The sequence below is a fragment of the Ovis canadensis genome, chromosome 4 (assembly GCF_042477335.2).
Source record: "Ovis canadensis isolate MfBH-ARS-UI-01 breed Bighorn chromosome 4, ARS-UI_OviCan_v2, whole genome shotgun sequence".
NCBI lineage: Eukaryota > Metazoa > Chordata > Mammalia > Artiodactyla > Bovidae > Ovis > Ovis canadensis.
Window position 1 is genome coordinate 133,166,815 of NC_091248.1, and position 18,150 is coordinate 133,184,964.

General features: G+C 53.2%; 1 protein-coding gene across 5 annotated transcripts in view; it reads left to right on the plus strand.

The window, feature by feature from the left end:
* Positions 1-6,773, plus strand: part of RNF32 (ring finger protein 32) — a 35,947-nt gene extending 29,174 nt beyond the window's left edge. For all 5 annotated transcript variants that reach the window (XM_069587213.1, XM_069587212.1, XM_069587215.1 and 2 more), the window contains 2 exons: positions 4,747-4,914; positions 6,375-6,773. In XM_069587213.1, the coding sequence (XP_069443314.1) occupies positions 4,747-4,914; positions 6,375-6,575 (369 nt within the window). In that variant the 3' untranslated portion in view covers positions 6,576-6,773. The remainder of the gene's footprint in view (positions 1-4,746; positions 4,915-6,374) is intronic.
* Positions 6,774-18,150: the final 11,377 nt, after the last annotated feature.

The following is an 18,150-nucleotide window of genomic DNA, read 5'->3' on the forward strand; positions in this document are numbered from 1 at the left end:
ATGATGGCCATTCTGACCAGTGAGGTGATATCTCACTGTAGTTTTGATTTGCATTTCTCTAATAATGAGCGATGGTGGGCATCTTTGCATGTGTTTGTTAGCCATCTGCACATCTTGTTTGGAGAAATGTCTGTTTAGGTCTTTTTCCCACTTTTTGATCGGGTGGTTTGTTTTTCTGGTGCTGAGTTGTATGAGCTGCTTGTATATTTTGGAAATTCATCCTTTGTCAGTCGTTTCATTTGCTGTTATTTTCTCCCATTCTGAGGGCTGTCTTTTCACCTTGCTTATAGTTTCCTTTGCTGTGCAAAAGCTTTTACGTTTAATCAGGTCCCGCTTGTTTCAGTCCAGTCGCTCAGTCGTGTCCGACTCTTTGCGACCCCATGAACTGCAGCACGCCAGGCCTCCCTGTCCATCACGAACTGCTGGAGTCCTTCAAACCCATGCCATCGAGTCAGTGATGCCATCCAACCCTCTCATCCTCTGTCGTCCCCTTCCTTCTCCTCCTGCCCTCAATCTTTCCCAGCATCAGGGTCTTCTCAAATGAGTCAGCTCTGTGCATCAGGTTTCAGCCTCGACATCAGTCCTTCCAATGGACACCCAGGACTGATCTGCTTTGGGATGAACTGGTTGAATCTCCACTTGTTTACTTCTGTTTTTATTTCCATTACCCTAGGAGGTGGGTCATGGAGGATCTTGCTTTGATTTATGTCATCAACTGTTCTGCCTGTGTTTTCCTCTATGAGTTTTATGGTTTCTGGTCTGACATTTACGTCTTTAATCCATTTTGAGTTTTCTTTGTGTTAGGAGGTGTTCTAATTTCACTCTTTTACATGTAGCTGTCTACTTTTCCCAGCACCATTTATTGAAGAGGCTGTCTTTGCCCCATTGTATATTCTTGCCTCCTTTGTCAAAAATAAGGTTCCCATAGGTGTATGGATTTATCTCTGGGCTTTCTGTTTTGCTCATTGATCTATATTTCTGACTTTGTGCCAGTACCATACTGTCTTGATGACTATAGCTCTGTAATATAATCTGAAATCAGGAAGGTTGATTCCTCCAGCTCCATTCTTCTTTCTCAAGACTGCTTTGGCTATTCGGGGTCTTTTGTGTTTCCATATAAATTGTGAAAATCTTTGTTCTAGCTCTGTGAAAACAATGCCATTGGTGATTTGATAGGGATCGCAGTGAATCTGTGGCTTGAGCTTGGTAGTATAGTCATTTTCACAACATTGATTTTTCCTACCCAGGAACATGGACTATCTCTCCATCTGTTTATGCTGTCTTTGACTTCTTTTGTTAGTGTCTTACAATCTTCTGTGTAGAGTTCTTTTGTCTCCTTAGGTGAGCTTATTCCTAGATACTTAATTCTTTTTGCTGCAGTGGTGAATGGGATTGATTCCTTAATTTCTCTTTCTGATTTTTCATTGTTAGTATATAGAAATGCAAGGGATTTCTGTGTATTGATTTTGTATCCTGCAACTTTGTTAAATTCACTGATTAGCTCTAGTCACATTTATTTTTTAACTGGAGGAAAACTGCTTTACAATGTCATGTTGGTTTCTGCCATCCAACAATGCCAACCAGCTATAACTACACAGAGTGCTGTCCCTCGTGAGCCCCCCTCCCCGCACCCTACCCTCCGGGAGTCACAGGTGCCAGGCGGGGCCCCTGTGCTGGCCGCAGCCTCTCACCAGCTCTCTGTGTTAATCTGCATTTCAAGTCTCCGACAACCCCTGCAGATAAAGGGATGGCTGTTTTTCTCATTCGTGAAACGCTTCCCATTCAGGCTGAGGAAGGTGCCCGTTAACAAGTGTGAGAGCGACGTCAGGTGAACTGTGCACCCCCATGCACACTGACCCTGCCCTCCGCACCCAGGACCGGGTTCCAGCTGGGGGGCTGTGCCGCAGACCCGGCACACAGGGAGTGCCCCCGGCCAGGTGCCTCCCCCAGGCCCACGGCTACCTCTGGGTGTGTCCCGCCTTCCTCGAGGGGAGACACAATCAGTCAGGGCTTTGTTGAAAACATGGATTTCCACCAGTTGTGTCCTGGAGAAAACCCTGGAGAGGTGAAGGGGTGGCAGCGACTTCAGCCGCCCCAGAGCTCCTGGCTGCATCTGCAAAACCGCCACGGCCATGTTCTTTAGCCAGTGCTTCCCCGGCGCCTCGCGGGCCCGTGCACAGAGCGGCTCACAGACACACAGACGGGGGCACACGGGGAGACAGCCCCGCCCAAGCTGGCAGAGAGGACGAGGCGGTGCCGCTGCAGGGCTGGGGGCAGGCGGGGGGCGCCACGGGCGTCCTCACGGGGCCACTGGGACCAGCGCGCACAGCCGCTCCGGGCACACCAGCTCCGTGCATCTCCAGCCGTGAGAGCTCACGCAACACGAGGACAGGAGTGGATTCTTGCCATCGCCCTGGGCATGTGCACAGGAAGAGGAACACACATGTCTCGGCACGCACACGTGACAATACACACACATATATAAGAAAATAGAAGCGCCCGTGGCCTCCACACTTCCCCTGCCACTCCCTGAAGTGACCCTGGGAAGCTCGGGAGGGCACCGCACACTTGAAGCTGGGTGGTCCCGTCTCAGGGAAGGGAAGGGAGGTGAAAGCCGCTCAGTCGTGTCTGACTCTGCGACCCCGTGGACTATACAGTCCATGGGATTCTCCAGGCCAGACTACGGGAGTGGGTAGCCTTTCCCTTCTCCAGCAGATCTTCCTGACCCAGGAATTGAACTGGGGTCTCCTGCATTGAAGGTGGATTCTTTACCAGCTGAGCAATGACGGAAGCCCCACATCTCAGGGAGTGACGACTAGATTGGTGTTAAACAACTGTGACTCCTAACCCTTAATCGGGCAGCTTCTACGAGAGCAGTTCCCGTCGCCAGTGAGCGTCAGTCCCCTTGCCCCAGGGGCTGTTAGAACACGGATGGCTGCCTCCGCCCACAGCGCTGACCCAGGAGGACTGGGGCGGCCCGGAATCGGCACTGCTAGCAGCTCCCCAGCGAGGCGGATGCTCTGGTGCAGTGGCCTCGCCTGGAAGAAGACTGCGGCCCCCCCACCCCAGCGGTGGGACACCCCGGCACTGCCGTCCCAGCAGGCAGCACTTCTGCTGAGAACTAATGTGAGAGCCAACCTCGGCATCCCAGAGACTGTGTAAGGTCTGCACTGGCAGGGGCTACCTCTGGAGAAAGAAACGATCTTACCTCTCAGCTCTATACGGGGAATCTCTCATGCTGCATGAAAAGCCAACTCAGAGAAAACCTGACTTATAAGACATTGATTGGAAGGCACCTGTATATGCATTTCCAAGGAATTCTTCCTTTTATAAAGTATAGGGACCTCTTCTACTTTTAATAATAGAGATTATCAGGTATTTGAAAGGCCAAGACGTAGGCGCCTGGATTCAAGCCGTGGGCTGCCGGCCGCTTCACAGGCGGCCTTCCCCTGACAGTCGGCACCTGCCCTGTAAGCCCCAGGGACCAAGGCCGGGGAGGGTCAGTCCCCACAGCCCTGCCCCCATCCTGCCCAGGCTCAAGGCTTCTTGCGGGACGGAAGGGAGCTAGAAGGGGCCCCTGGGGCCACGAAGGCACCTTCTGATGGAGGTGACCGGCACGGACACGCTGCACACATGCGGTGTCCTGTAGACCGGAATACTTGACGCTGGGACGTCCTCTGGGCCCGTGGAGAATGTGTTCCACGCATCACACACCTGAAGGACCATGAGGCCAAACTGAGTCCCGAGGAAGGAGGACATAGCTTGTGCTTTGCAGTGAGCCACCGTTAGCCCCCAGTGGCGCGAAAGGCGCGGGCTAAGGGGCGGCACGCCCTAGTCCACGCGCCTCCCACGCGACCTCTGCCCGTAGCATTTTACAAACCACACGTGGCCAAGTGCGCCCAGCAAACGCGTGTGCTCATCTCGGCAACCCAGGTTTGCTCAGAGCTGTCGCCCTCAGCGGACGACCACGATTCCCGTTACCTCGTTTGTCCTGAGAGCAGAGTGCTTTTCTAGATATCTCTGTACCAAATGCAGACCTTTATAAAGAGGCCTGAGCCTGGGGGAACGTTAGAGACTGTATTTGAGGGCTGTGCCTTCAAAGCAAAACCAAAGTTTGCGATAAGCTGTGATAAGCCGCCTTCATATTTAGGCTGACAGTGAAATCGCGATGGGTAGGTAAGTCCTAAAAATGCGTTCTGTAGCATGGAGACACACGATCATCCATAAACTGATTACCTCAGCTTATTTTTTTTAGCTCTTTAGGCAACAGGGGTGGGTTCAAAATGAGGATTTCAGAGCTTGATGAGGAAGGCAGGATGAGTAACCAACTCAAAGGGAGGAGATGGTCTTTCTCTTGGATTCCCTTTTTGGAAATGTTCACACTGAAAGGACGGTTCCTGACCTGCAGCTGCAAGGGACGATGCTGCGGAGCCAGGGGACGTGCCATGCTAGGCATCACTCACGACAGCCTGGCGTGGGCCCGGGGGGTGGCACTGCCCAGGGGCGGGCTCCGGGGGCGCTGTGAGCACAAAATAAGCGTGTGACCCACTGTACCCGGCTCTGGTCCCTCCTCATCTCAACTCACCAGCGTGCTCCCTGCCACCAAGCAAGTCTCGCCAGCAGGTGCCCCTTCCTGAAATCTCCGCCCACGCCCTCTGGGCTGGCGAGTGTGAGGGCAGCTGGGGGAGGGTGCTGGGGACCCCGGGGCACTGCCCAGTGTGGCTCACGGTGGGCGCGGGTGCTCAGTTCACAGAGATCAGCCAGCGCCTGCTCTGCTCCTTCTGCACGGACATCGACGCGCTCTTCTCTGAGGTGGACCACTGCCTGGCCATCAACCGCAGCGTCCTGCAGCAGCTGGAGGGGCGCTGTGGCCGCGAGCTCTCGGAAGAGGAGTGGGGCGAGATCCAGACCCAGGTAGGCGCGCCAGGCCGGCCCTGCAGCGGGCAGGGAGGGGAGGGGGTGAGCTGGGCAGATCCAGACCCAGGTAGGTGCGGCCAGCCTGCCTGGGGCGGAGGGCCACACACCGCGTAGAAGGGCCTGGGATGTGTGTCTGCCACCAGAGGGCCCTGGGACCCTCGTCACCCACTCTGGGGTGAGGTTAAGGGCCTTGGGTGTGGAATTCCGCTTTGATGAAGGCGTCTAGTGAGCAGGGAAAGCACCAAGGTCAAAGGCCTCCCCACGTGCCCCCACCCTGAGCTTCCCGCCAGTCTCAGCCTGCGCACCCCTTGCATCTGAGGAGAGGGACTCCAAACCCGGCAGGGGAAACACTTACTTCAGTTCAGTTCAGCTCAGTCGCTCAGTCATGTCCGACTCTTCGCGACCCCATGAATCGCAGCACACCAGGCCTCCCTGTCCATCACCAGATCCCAGAGTTCACTCAAACTCATGTCCATCGAGTCGGTGATGCCATCCAGCCATCTCATCCTGGGTCGTCCCCTTCTCTTCCTGCCCCCAATCCCTCCCAGCATCAGTCTTTTTCAATGAGTCAACTCTTCTCATGAGGTGGCCAAAGTACTGGAGTTTCAGCTTTAGCATCATTCCTTCCAAAGAAATCCCAGGGCTGATCTCCTTCAGAACGGACTGGTTGGATCTCCTTGCAGTCCAAGGGACTCTCAAGAGTCTTCTCCAACACCACAGTTCAAAAGCATCAATTCTTCGGCGCTCAGCCTTCTTCACAGTCCAACTCTCACATCCATACATGACCACAGGAAAAACCATAGCCTTGACTAGACGGACCTAAGTCAGCAAAGTACTGTCTCTGCTTTTGAATATACTATCTAGGTTGGTAATAACTTTTCTTCCAAGGAGGAAGCGTCTTTTAATTTCATGGCTGCAATCACTATCTGCAGTGATTTTGGAGCCCCCCAAAAATAAAGTCTGACACTGTTTCCACTGTTTCCCCATCTATTTCCCATGAAGTGATGGGACCAGATACCATGATCTTCGTTTTCTGAATGTTGAGCTTTAAGCCAACTTTTTCACTTTCCTCTTTCACTCTCATCAAGAGGCTTTTTAGTTCCTCTTCACTTTCTGCCATAAGGGTGGTGTTAAAAAATCACAAAAATAGTAAAATGCATAAAGAAGTTTAGCAGCTACATAGTGTCAGAGACTGCTTAATTAAAAGAAAGTTGGTTACAAAGGTTCAGCATTTGATAAACTGTGTTTTGAAGTGAGTTATCCCGGGTGGGCTGCGGTCCCTTCCATTTTTTGCAGGAGTAGCACAGCACAGACATAATCAGCATTATTTTAGCCCAGGGTGAAATGTCTTCACATTTAGAAGACCCTCGTCTGTGGGTGTCTGGTTCTCACTAAACTCGGGGCACTGCCCGCCGCGGCGTGGCCCGCACGTGTGACCGCCCGCCCCTGTGTTGCAGGCCCTGTGCCGGGAGGCCCCCGACTGCCCCATCTGCCTCGCCGCGCTGGCGCCACGGGAGAGGGTCCTGCTATCCTGCTCACACGTGTTCCACCACGCGTGCCTCCAAGCCCTGGAGGAGCTCTCCCTGGGGGACAGCACACCTTTCCACACGTGTCCACTCTGCCGCTGCTGCTATCAGAAGAGGATTCTTGAATGTTGAATTCACAGGGAAAAAATTGCATAATTCGGGGGGGGAGTGTTAACTTTATTGTTGGTAGTTGTATGTTAGGAAAGCTGACAATATTTTAAAAGCTCACAAACCCATCCAATTCTAGTCTTTATAAAAAGAAAACTTCAAATTCATAAGTTGAGTCAGCTGAAGTGAGAAACAGATTAAAAACTTCTATCTTGGAGGCTCTACAGTTTGCTGATTAGCTTGGCTTCTAGTTGGTGGGCTGGGCTGCTCGTGAGAGTACAGTGATTCCCTCCCCAGCCCCTCCACAGCGGTGCTGATGGTGTTTGGCGGGCCTGCCGGCAAGGCGACAACACAGCATCTCCCCAGGCCTGCTCGACAGCGGCAGCTCGTGTCCGACTGCAGGCTGAACCCAAACCTCTTAGAGCGTCCAAAGGCCCTCTGCCACTCAAATGCTTGCTTGTAGTTGTTGCTTTATCTCTATGGGATAAGTTACTGTTGACTCCAGCACTTTGAATACATAAACCCAAGATATAAAAATAAGATATTCACTGGTTTCAACATCAGTTCAGCCACTCAGTGGTGTCTGACTCGTTGTGACCCCCTGGACTGCAGCACGCCAGGCTTCCCTGTCCATCACCAACTCCCAGAGTTTGCTCAAACTCATGTCCATCAAGTCAGTGATGCCATCCCACCATCTCATCCTCTGTCGTCCCCTTCTCCTTCCGCCTTCAATCTTTCCCAGGGTCTTTTCAATCAGGGTCTTTTCCAGTGAGGCAGTTCTTCCCATCAAGTAGCCAAAGTATTGGAAGCTTCAGCTGCAGCATCAGTCCTTTCAATGAACGTTCAGGACTGATTTCCTTTGGGATTCACTAGTTTGATCTCCTTGCTTTTCAAGGGACTATCAAGAGTCTTCTCAACACCACAGTTCAAAAGCATCAGTTCTTCGGCACTCAGCTTTCTTTATGGTCCATACACATCCATACACGACTACTGGAAAACCATAGCCTTGACTAGACGGGCCTCTGTCAGTAAAGTAACGTCTCTGCTTTCTAATATGCTGTCTAAAACAGCACATCACGTGTTAATAACTCAGAGTCACATGTTCACGGCTCACATGTAAAGAAATCCATGACTCTTCCTGGAGCCTGGTCATTCACAAGCACTGACCATAGGGTCCTGGCGAGGTGCCCCAGCTGCTGGGACAGAAGAGGCCCCAGCTGCTGGGACAGAAGAGGCCCCAGATGTTAGGGACAGACAAGGCAGCCTGTCCTGAACTTGCCCGCCCGTCAGCAGTGGGAGAGGGCCGAGGAGCTGCCCTCAGTGGCTCCTGGCTCTTGGCCGCTCTGCCTGGGGTCTCCAGCGAACCCTCCCCCGTGCTGAGGAAGAGCAGGTAGACTTTTCCTTTTAACTAAAAAAAAAAAAAAAAATCTTTCTTTATTTGGGTCTTAGTTGTGGCTTGCAGGATCTTCATCGTGGTGCCCGGAGTGTGTGGGATCTTAGTTCCCAGACCGGGGGTCAAACCCACATCCCCTGCATTGGAAGGCGGGTTCCTACCCCTGGGCCACAGGCAGGTCCTGCAGGCAGGCTTTGCGGCCACCCAGGTGCTCCTGGCAGGTCAGTGCAGCCACAACTAACAGCCAGGCCGGGAGGCAGGGACAGACAGGCGGCCAGGGCCAGCCGCACGCCTGTCAAGGTGCACAACGGCCCCAGCGTCGCCTGGGAAGGAGCCCCACCACGCCTGTTCCTGTTCATTTCTCATCCCATCTGGGGCGCTTTCTTTACATAAAGCCCATGCACACATGGAACAACAGACTGGTTCCAAATAGGAAAAGGAGTACATCAAGGCTGTATATTGTCATCCTGCTTATTTAACTTCTATGCAGAGTACATCATGAGAAACGCTGGGCTGGAGGAAACACAAGGTGGAGTCAACATTGCCAGGAGAAATATCAATAACCTCAGATGTGCAGATGACACCACCCTTATGGCAGAAAGTGAAGAGGAACTAAAAAGCCTCTTGATGAGAGTGAAAGAGGAAAGTGAAAAAGTTGGCTTAAAGCTCAACATTCAGAAAACGAAGATCATGGCATCCGGTCCCATCACTTCATGGGAAATAGATGGGGAAACAGTGGAAACAGTGTCAGACTTTATTTTTGGGGGGCTCCAAAATCACCGCAGATGGTGATTGCAGCCATGAAATTAAAAGACGCTTGCTTCTTGGAAGAAAAGTTATGACAAACCTAGATAGCATATTCAAAAGCAGAGACATTACTTTGCCGACTAAGGTCCATCTAGTCAAGGCTATGGTTTTTCCTGTGGTCATGTATGGATGTGAGAGTTGGACTGTGAAGAAGGCTGAGCACTGAGGAATTGATGCTTTTGAACTGCGGTGTTGGAGAAGACTCTTGAGAGTCCCTTGGACTGCAAGGAGATCCAACCAGTCCTTTCTGAAGGAGATCAGCCCTGGGATTTCTTTGGAAGGAATGATGCTAAAGCTGAAGCTCCAGTACTTTGGCCACCTCATACGAAGTGTTGACTCATTGGAAAAGACTCTGATGCTGGGAGAGATTGGGGGCAGCAGGAGAAGGGGGCGACCCAGGATGACATGCCTGGATGGCATCACGGACTCGATGGACGTGAGTCTGAGTGAACTCTGGGATCTGGTGATGGACAGGGAGGCCTGGCGTGCTGCGATTCATGGGGTTGCGAAGAGTCGGACACGACTGAGCGACTGAGCTGATGCACGTATGTCCCTTAATGAGTACATCCACATATCCTGGGGTATGTTCACTTTGCAATGATGGAGAGTCCCATGAAAGAATCTGGAGCCTGACGTGGAGATGATTTAAATGGTGAGCAGACACTTGTTGGACCATTAAGAAGGCTGAGCACCGAAGAATTGATGCTTTTGAACTGTCATGCTGGAGAAGACTCTTGAGAGCCCCTTGGACTGCAAGGAGATCCAACCAGTCCATCCTAAAGGAAATCAGACCTGAACATTCATTGGAAGGACTGGTGCTGCAGCTGGAACTCCAATGCTTTGGCCACCTGATGAGAAGAACTGACTCATCTGCAAAGACCTGATGCTGGGAAAGATTGGAGGCAGGAGGAGAAGGGGACGACAGAGGAAGAGATGGTTGGATGGCATCACTGACTCGATGGACATGAGTGTGAGCAAGCTCTGGGACATGGTGAAGGACAGGGAGGCCTGGCGTGCTGCAGTCCCTGGGGTCGCAGAGAGTGAGACACGGCTGAGCGGCTGAACAGCAACAACAACACTGTCATGAGAGCTGGGGAAGGCTGGCTCCCAGACACGCCCCCTCCTGCTTCCCGCCGGTGGCCCCTCCAGCAGAGCACAGCCTGCTGAGGACGAAAACCTGGCCGACCTGATGCCAGCCCCATGCCCAGAGCCTGCAGGGGGGCAGCCAGGGGGCCCCAGGTGCTCGGCGAGCACGGGGGGCCACTCAGGGCCGGCGTGACCGCGTCCTGGGCATGCTGCCCACACCTGGTGACCCTGCCCGCTTCCGCAGCCCGCCTCTCACACTGTCCCTGGCTCCGTGAGTTGTGCAGATCCTTCCAGGAAAGGACATAAGCAGCGGCTCCGCAAGAGCCTGGGCTGCCGTGGGAAGTGGCAAGTGAGAACCCCGTGAGGGCCCCGGGGCGTGTCTCACTCGGCCGGGACTGTTGATGGCAGATCAGGGAACTTCCTTACTGAAAAGCTCTGGAACATGACGCCCGGCAAAGGCTGCAGAGGCCACACTTACCGGACAGGAAAACGCCACAGTGGGGCAGCCGCTTCTCCGGGCAGACGTGCGCAGGGCAAAAACCACAGGCACCACGCAGAGGCTATACGATTACATCGCAGTCTCTCTGGGTCTCCTTTGAAAACTGTTCACTGATCAAGAAAGAGTGGCGGCCCAAAGAAACGCGAGTTTGGTGGAGGACTCACTTGTGAGGCTGCCTAAATCCATAGATACTCCCTAAGTTTCGTCTTACCTGTCCAGGCAGCTGGGTATTTGGCTTATTCTCATTTTAGTAGTGAATTCCATAACCTAGGTGCACAGAGTTTTAACAGTTCCCAGGGAGCCTTCGCCCAGCTTCCCTGCATGTTAACACGCCTTAGTAAAACTGTCAAAACCAGAAAACTAGCATTGAAACAACAGTGTTAACTGACCTACAGATTTGATCCACTGTCTCTGGGATGTCTTGTGAACAAGAATTTTCTTTGCCAACAAGAGTGCTAATGTCTAAAAGAATACATTGTCCACGCTATAAGCCAGGGGTATGTAGGGATGTCACCGTGTCCTGTGGGAGACAGAGGGGAATGAGTCACTGATCAGGGCCCAAGAAGTGAAGAGGGCGAGTAAGTATCCGTAACTCAAAACACACGGTTAGTGTTTGGTACATGAAGAGGCGCATATTCTTCAAAACAGTGTGAGAAATACTAGTGAGAGCTCTGGGTTACAGAGTTTAGACTCAGCCCGATCCTTAAGGACACTGGGTTTATGGAGAAGACACGAAGGTCACACACTGTTCGCCGTACAATTTGCCACGACCCACAGCAGCCTCGTAGGGAAGCAAAGCTGATGGGCGGGAGCTGCGTTCGGGGCTCCGAGCAGACTGACGGTGGTGACCTGAATGCCCGCGGGGCGGCCCTGCCCTTGGGAGCCCCGGAGGGCAGGCAGCCAGGTGTGCCCCCGGCGGCTGCCCAGTCCCTGCAACTGTCCCTCCGGAGGGTAAGTTCACGCTTGGAAGTGGCTCGGAGTCCTAGGGGCAACTCCCCTTCACATCCACAGAGCTTCTCCGGGTGGGCCCGCTTCTTTGCAGTCAGTCACCTTCCCAGGGCCCCACACCACACGGCTTTTGTTTGCCCCTGAACCGCGAGGGGCCAGGGCCCCGGCCGCCTTGCGGGAAGCCACACTCCTTGCTCTGAGCAGCTGTGTGGCAAGTGACAACCACGACTGCATTCCTTTCCTCAGAAGAAACTGGGAAAAGGATGACTGATTTCCACAAAGGAAGCCTTCCAAGTGGCATGTTTGGGCTTCCCTGGTGGTACAGTGGCTAAGAATCTGCCTGCCAATGCAGGGGCCACGGGTTCCATCCCTGGGCCAGGAAGATCCCACATGGCTTGGGGCAGCTAAGCCTGTGCTCATCAATGCCTGAGCCTGGGCCCTAGGGCCCGGAGCTGCAACCTCTGAAGCCCATGCTCTGCAATTAGAGACACACGCACACCGCAGGGAAGGGTAGCCGCCGCTTGCCGCAACCAGAGCGCGACCTGTTGCAGCAAAAATAAATTAACTTTCAAAAAAGTAGGCTGGTTTGAGGAAACGGAAGTGTTCTGGGATTGATGTAGATGGTGGTGTTTGCCCAACCCTGAGGATATACTCAAGGTTAGCCACCTGGGTCACCGGGCTAAAGCCCGTGTTCCCTGGCCTAGCGGCAGTCTGGGCCCCCACCAGAAATGTAACCTCGGCCCACTGTCGGGGGCCTTCCGGTCCTCACCAGGTGGCCTGTTGTGTGGGCCCCCTCTGCCCAGAGAGGGAGGGGCAGCCTGCACAATGGCACCCTGCCAGTTGCCTTCCCCCAAGATGCCTTGGCTTAAAAACGCTCCCTCCTCCTCTTTGGCTGATAGCCCCCTTGTCCTGCCCCCTCCCTATAAACGAGCACCTTCCTTCTTCTACAACCCCTGGATGCTCCCTCTAGCCACAGGACGAGATGCTGCCCGAATCATAAACCACCTAGTCAAGCCTTCAGATCCCTGGATTTACTTGAATTTTGGTTTTGAACATGAACCACCAATGGACTGTACACTGTGGGAGTGAGTTTTATGGTGTGTGGTCAGGTCCCCCCCGCAAGATGGCCATTCTCTTGCTCTCTTGCTGGCCCAGTCCTTGCCTCACCTGCAGCCTTCTCACCTACACCCCTTCCCTCTTCCTCACAGAGCCTGATCAGTACCTGCCCGCACGGCTGCCTGCCAGCCCCAGCTCCTGAGCCCCCCAAACTTCCACCCAGAGGGCTCCTTCGTGCTGTTTTCCTGACACCCAGCCAGCCTGACATCCCCCACCACTGACATCTACCCCCCGCCACCGATACCGGGCCCTACCCCGGGGCCAGCCTGTAACTGATCCACACCCCCTGTAGCTGACACGCACCCCCACCCTCCACTCGCAGCCTGAAGTCACTCTAGGACCTTGCTTCCGAGGTAAGAGCTCTGATCCAACAAACCACTGAGGTCTCTGCTGCCGCCACCAGCCTCCTCCTTTGGTCTTGTGACGGGGCAGTTACAGGCCTTGTAGGCCTGTGGGGTGCAGCCTGACACGTGGTATGCGAGGTACCGCTCAATGAAAGGAGTTGGGCAAAACTCGGTAAGTACTTTAAAAGCTCTTAGAGTAGGGAAGTCCTATGTACGATATCAAAAAGTTTATGGGTTATTATAAACTTTACTTCAAAATTTTAATTTCCATATAGCAGAAAACAATGTGAACAAGGAAAAAAAAAAGCAGGGAAAATATTTATGACGAAAAGATAAGCACTTAGCACTGGATAACTGTATGAAAGAGTCAGGATGAGAGCTAGCAAATGGCGGCTAGGCATCTGTAATAGCCATAGAAGGAGAAATGTAAACAGCGGACTGACGCTGACGCTGAGCTTCCGATCCTTTGGCCACCTGACGTGAGGAACGGACTCACTGGAAAAGACCCTGATGCTGGCGGGAGGAGACGGGGACGACAGAGGGTGAGATGGCTGGAGGGCATCACTGACCTGATGGACATGAGTTTGAGCAAGCTCCGGGAGTCGGTGATGGACAGGGAAGCCTGGCGTGCTGCCGTCCATAGCGTTGCAAAGAATCGGACATGACTGAGCGACTGAACTGGATGGAAAAATTCTTTTTAAAGCTCTCCCACTAGTTACTAAAACTGCAAGAAAAAACACCTTTTGCCCATCAGGTTGTCATTAACTTGAAGACTGGCAAAATCCAGGGTTAGCCAAGTGCACACATCTCAGACACGCTGCTGCTATTCCAGAGTTAGCCAAGCGCACACATCTCAGACACGCTGCTGCTATTCCAGGGTTAGCCAAGCGCACACATCTCAGACACGCTGCTGATATGGTCTTTCTGGAAAGAGTTTGCAGTATGCATCCTCTTTGAACCATTTTCATTTCTAGGAATGTAAGACATTGTGACTTACAATAAGAAATACACATATGGTCTTCCTCCATTTCTGGCACAGAGCTCTAAAGAAAGACCCTCGGAATTTCCTAAGTGATAAGAGTGTCTTTTGATATTCATAACAAGCCCCTTTCAACCACACCTGGGCTTATGTGAATGAAGTGACTTTTAATTTCAGTGAAGCCGATTTACAAAACTGTGTTCATTTCACGAGTACAGCAAAGTGATCTGGTTATTCATACACGGGTGTATATGTATGTATTTACACTTTTTTTCCAGTCTGTCTTTTCCACTGCATCAGTAACTTGTCAAAAGAAACTGAATATACTCCCTGTGGTGTACAGTAAACCCTTGCTGTTTCTATTCTGTCTACAGTAGTCTGCGTCTGTTAACCCCATGCTCCTATTTTGCCCCCCCGCCCTTCCCTTTTGGTAACCATGTTTCTTTTCTGTGCCTGAACAGGTTTGTTTCGTAAATAAGTTAATGTGTACTCCTCTTTGGTATCCACCTGTAAGTGGCATCGTATCTTTCTCGGACTCGCTTCACTTAGTATGGAAATCTCTAGGTCCAACCATGTTGCTGCGAATGGCATTATTTCATTTTTTATGGTTGAGTAATATTCCAGTACTTTGGCCACCTCATGCAAACAGTTCACTCGTTGGAAAAGACTCTGATGCTGGGAGGGATTGGGGGCAGGAGGAGAAGGGGATGACCCAGGATGAGATGGCTGGATGGCATCGCTGACTCAATGGACGAGAGTCTGAGTGAACTCCGGGAGCTGGTGACGGACGGGGAGGCCTGGTGCGCTGCGGTTCATGGGGTCGCGGAGTTGGACACGACTGAGCAGCTGGACTGAACATTCCATCGGGGCCTCCCTGGTGGCTCAGATGATAAAGAATCTGCATGCAGTGCAGGAGAGCCGGCTTTGACCCCTGGGTTGGGAAGACCTCCTAGAGGAGGGCATGGTAGCCCACTCCAGTATTCTTGCCTGGAGAATCCCAGGACAGAGGATCCTGGCGGGGGCTACAGTCCATGGGGCCACAGAGCTGGACACGGCTGCGGTCGCCTCGCTTCGGCTCTCCACCGCGTGGGCACCGCGCCTTCTTCACCCACGCCCGTGCTGACGGACGTCTGGGCTGTTTCCACGCTTTGGCTACTGTCAACAGTGCTGCCATGAACACCGGGGTGCATGCCACTTTTCCAGCCGGAATCTTCTGGTTAGATGCCCAGATACACGCCCAGGAGTGGGGTTTCTGGGTCATATGGTAACTCCAGCTTTTGTGTGTTTTTTAAGGAGCCTCCACACTGTTCACAGTGGCTGTACCAATTTGCCTTCCCATCAACAGTGTAGGAGGGTTTGCTTTTCTCCACACTGAATGGGGTGACTTTTGTAGACTCCCCAAGGATCACCAGGGGAACCAACCCTGTGATTAGGGGCTGAACTGTCAGCCCCACCCTCGTGACCTGTGGGGAGGGGAGAGGGGCTGGAGCTGAGCTCATCACCAGAGGCCAATCATTTCATCCAGCACGCCTGTAGGGCGGAGCCTCCTCCACACAAACTGCCTCCTGAAGGCATCCTGAGGGCTTCCAGTGGCCAGGTGGAGGCTCTGGGGGGTGGGGCACCCCAGGAGGGTGGGACCCCCGCCGACGGTGGGGAAGTTGAGCGCCCCCTCCCCAGACCTGGCCTGGGGGTCTCTCCCAGCTGGCTGGTCCTGACCTGCACCCTTTATGGGAGGCAGGTCATCCGGTGAGTGAACTGTTGCCCCGGGTCCTGTGAGCAGCTCTGGAAGGGGCTGGACTGGATGAGGGAGTCCTGGGCTCTGCTGTGGGGCGGGCCAGGCAGAGCATGACGGCCTCTGGGCTCCGGATGTGCGTCTGAAGTGGGGGTGGGCAGTCAGGCTTCCTGAGACTGGCCCCCTCGGGTGTGGGGCTGCACTGACCGGAACTGCAGGACACCCAAGCAGTGATGCACAGAGGACCGGAGAAGCGCCTGGTGAGGGGAAACCCGCACTGGCGGCCAGAGAGGAGACAGAGCAGACAGCGGAGGCTCCCACTGCCAACTCCGCGAGCGCTGCCCTAAGGCGTGCAGAAAGTGATTCCTCAGATTCCATGGCAGCTAGGGACCGGAAATAAGCTAGACCCACACGGAGCTGACTAGATACGGCCCCCACACATCAGGAGGGGGGCTATACAGACATCCCATGGAATGACATTAACCTACACGTCGGGAGGAAAAGAAGTTCATGAGCAAAGGATGTTCCATACACACACGACAGTCCCGCGGGGGCATCTGGTGTGTCGCAGAGCAACCGTGTGGAATTATTGCGGCAGGCACGCTTCCTGCAACGTAAGAGTGCAATTCGGCAGAACAGTGGGAACATTTCAACCATCCAATGTCATCGCCATTTCTTTTACCAGCTGTGCCATGTGGCTTGTGGCACCGCAGCTCCCCAACCAGGGGCTGAACCCGGGCAGTGAAAGTGCCACGTCCTAAGCACTGGACGCCAGGGAACTCCACACTGCCTTTTGTAGACCAAGATTTGATGTCTATTTCAAGGACAAAGCCTCATAAGAAAACTGTACTTAATTTAACACATCTCAACTTTCAAGTTTAACCAGAAGAATATAACAAGGATGTACAGACTCAAAAGTGTTTTCTTGTTTAAAGTTTTCAATGTAGCCTACATTGTTCCAAAATCCTCATCACAACTTTAAGACACTAAGCCTTTAAGCAACCCAGCAGCTGAGTCATTTCTGTAAGGATCAGCAAGGACGCATTTAGAAAAGCCAGGTGGACCAGACAGACGCGGAGCAGCTTCCACAGGCTGGTCTCAGCTGTCCCTACAGTGACCACGGCCAACGATTTAAGGCCCACCGTAGCTCCTTATAGGCTCTGCCCCAACCAACTGTGACATCCTCTTACCAATGTCAAGCCATCATGACGGAACATTTAATTATTAAGAACAGCAGCCAATACTTAGGAGCATCTGATGTTTTGGGCCCTGCGCTACGACAGTGGCCTGGCGGCCCCGCTCAGAGCCCTGGGCACAAGGCACATGTGTGCAGGTGAGAAGCCACCCGGGTCCCCCTACACGGCTCGTGGGTGGGATGCCCACTTTCTGACTGGCACAGGTCACGGCTACCGTTGCCTAACCCTTTTCACAAGCACAGGCCCTGCCCGTCCCGTGCATGGGAAGGAGTGTGGAATCGCAAGGAAACCGCAGCTCTGCTCAGCTCACAGTGGGGGCTCAGAGCCCACGTGCTTGCCCAGCACTAGCGGCTCTGCCAAAACCTCCCCAGAGGTGGAGCTCGCTGGGCCGCGGGAAACCCGCAGGGCCGAGAGCTGGGACGGGCACAGCAGAACCAGCATCTTTAAGAAATCTTCCCAAGCTGTTTTCTTCCTTCCAACGTGATCAAGCCGCATTCTTAAAGCCCCGACGTCTCACTCGTGGTTCCTTATCTGGCTCACTGTCCTCACTAAGCACCGTAAAAACAGGTAACAATTTTAAACAAGCCCCTTAGTTTGTCTCAGAGGCTCTGATATTGCAAGGCTCTGTCAACTAGCACAGGGGCTCCCCGTGAAGACAGGTGCCCTCCATTGGCTGTAACTGATCAGGCCATCTGGGAAGCAAGGCTCACAAAGTGGCGACGGGTGAGGACTCAGGAGCCAGCTGGCCTGGGGTTCAGACCCTGTGCTCCGTGGGTCCCGGGCAGGTTACCCAGCCCCTCTGTGCTTTAGCTTCCTCATCAGCAAAGCGGGAATACTAACAGTGCCTCCTCCCCAGGACTGTCGTAAGGACTAAACGAGCTGCTGTTGTTCAGCTGCTCAGTCGAATCCGACTCTTTGCAACTCCACGGACTGAAGGCGTCCCTGTCCTTGACCATCTCCCAGAGCTTTCTCACACTCACGCCCATCGACTCGGCGACACTGTCGGGCCATTGCATCCTCTGCCGCCCGCTCTCCGCCCACTCTCAATCTTTCCCAGCATCAGCGTCTTTTGTATTCGGTGGGCAAGAATTTTTAAAAACACCTATAAAATGCTTAGAACAATACTTGCCATAGGGAAGTATAAGAGCAGTGCCTACTGCTACTATCTCTGTTGTTATTACCAATTTAGACCAGTAAGTCTCTTTGCAAGCTATATACGTAAAACTGGTCTCATCTTAAAATGACATCTTAGATACCTACTCATGCTATCTGTAATCTAGACAGAACTAAGTCGGCTTGAGTTTCTGAGGCCATGCCACACTTCTGCACCTGAGACAAGAAGGCAGTGTTCAAATGCTTGACTCGACACCCCGGTGTTGGAAAATCCCGAACCACCCGACTAGAGTCACTGGGAAATCAGAACCCTTGGAGCAGGCAGAGGGGAGGCGGCAGCGACGAGGACCTGCACTCACAGCCAGTGCTACAGCTCGCCGGCATGT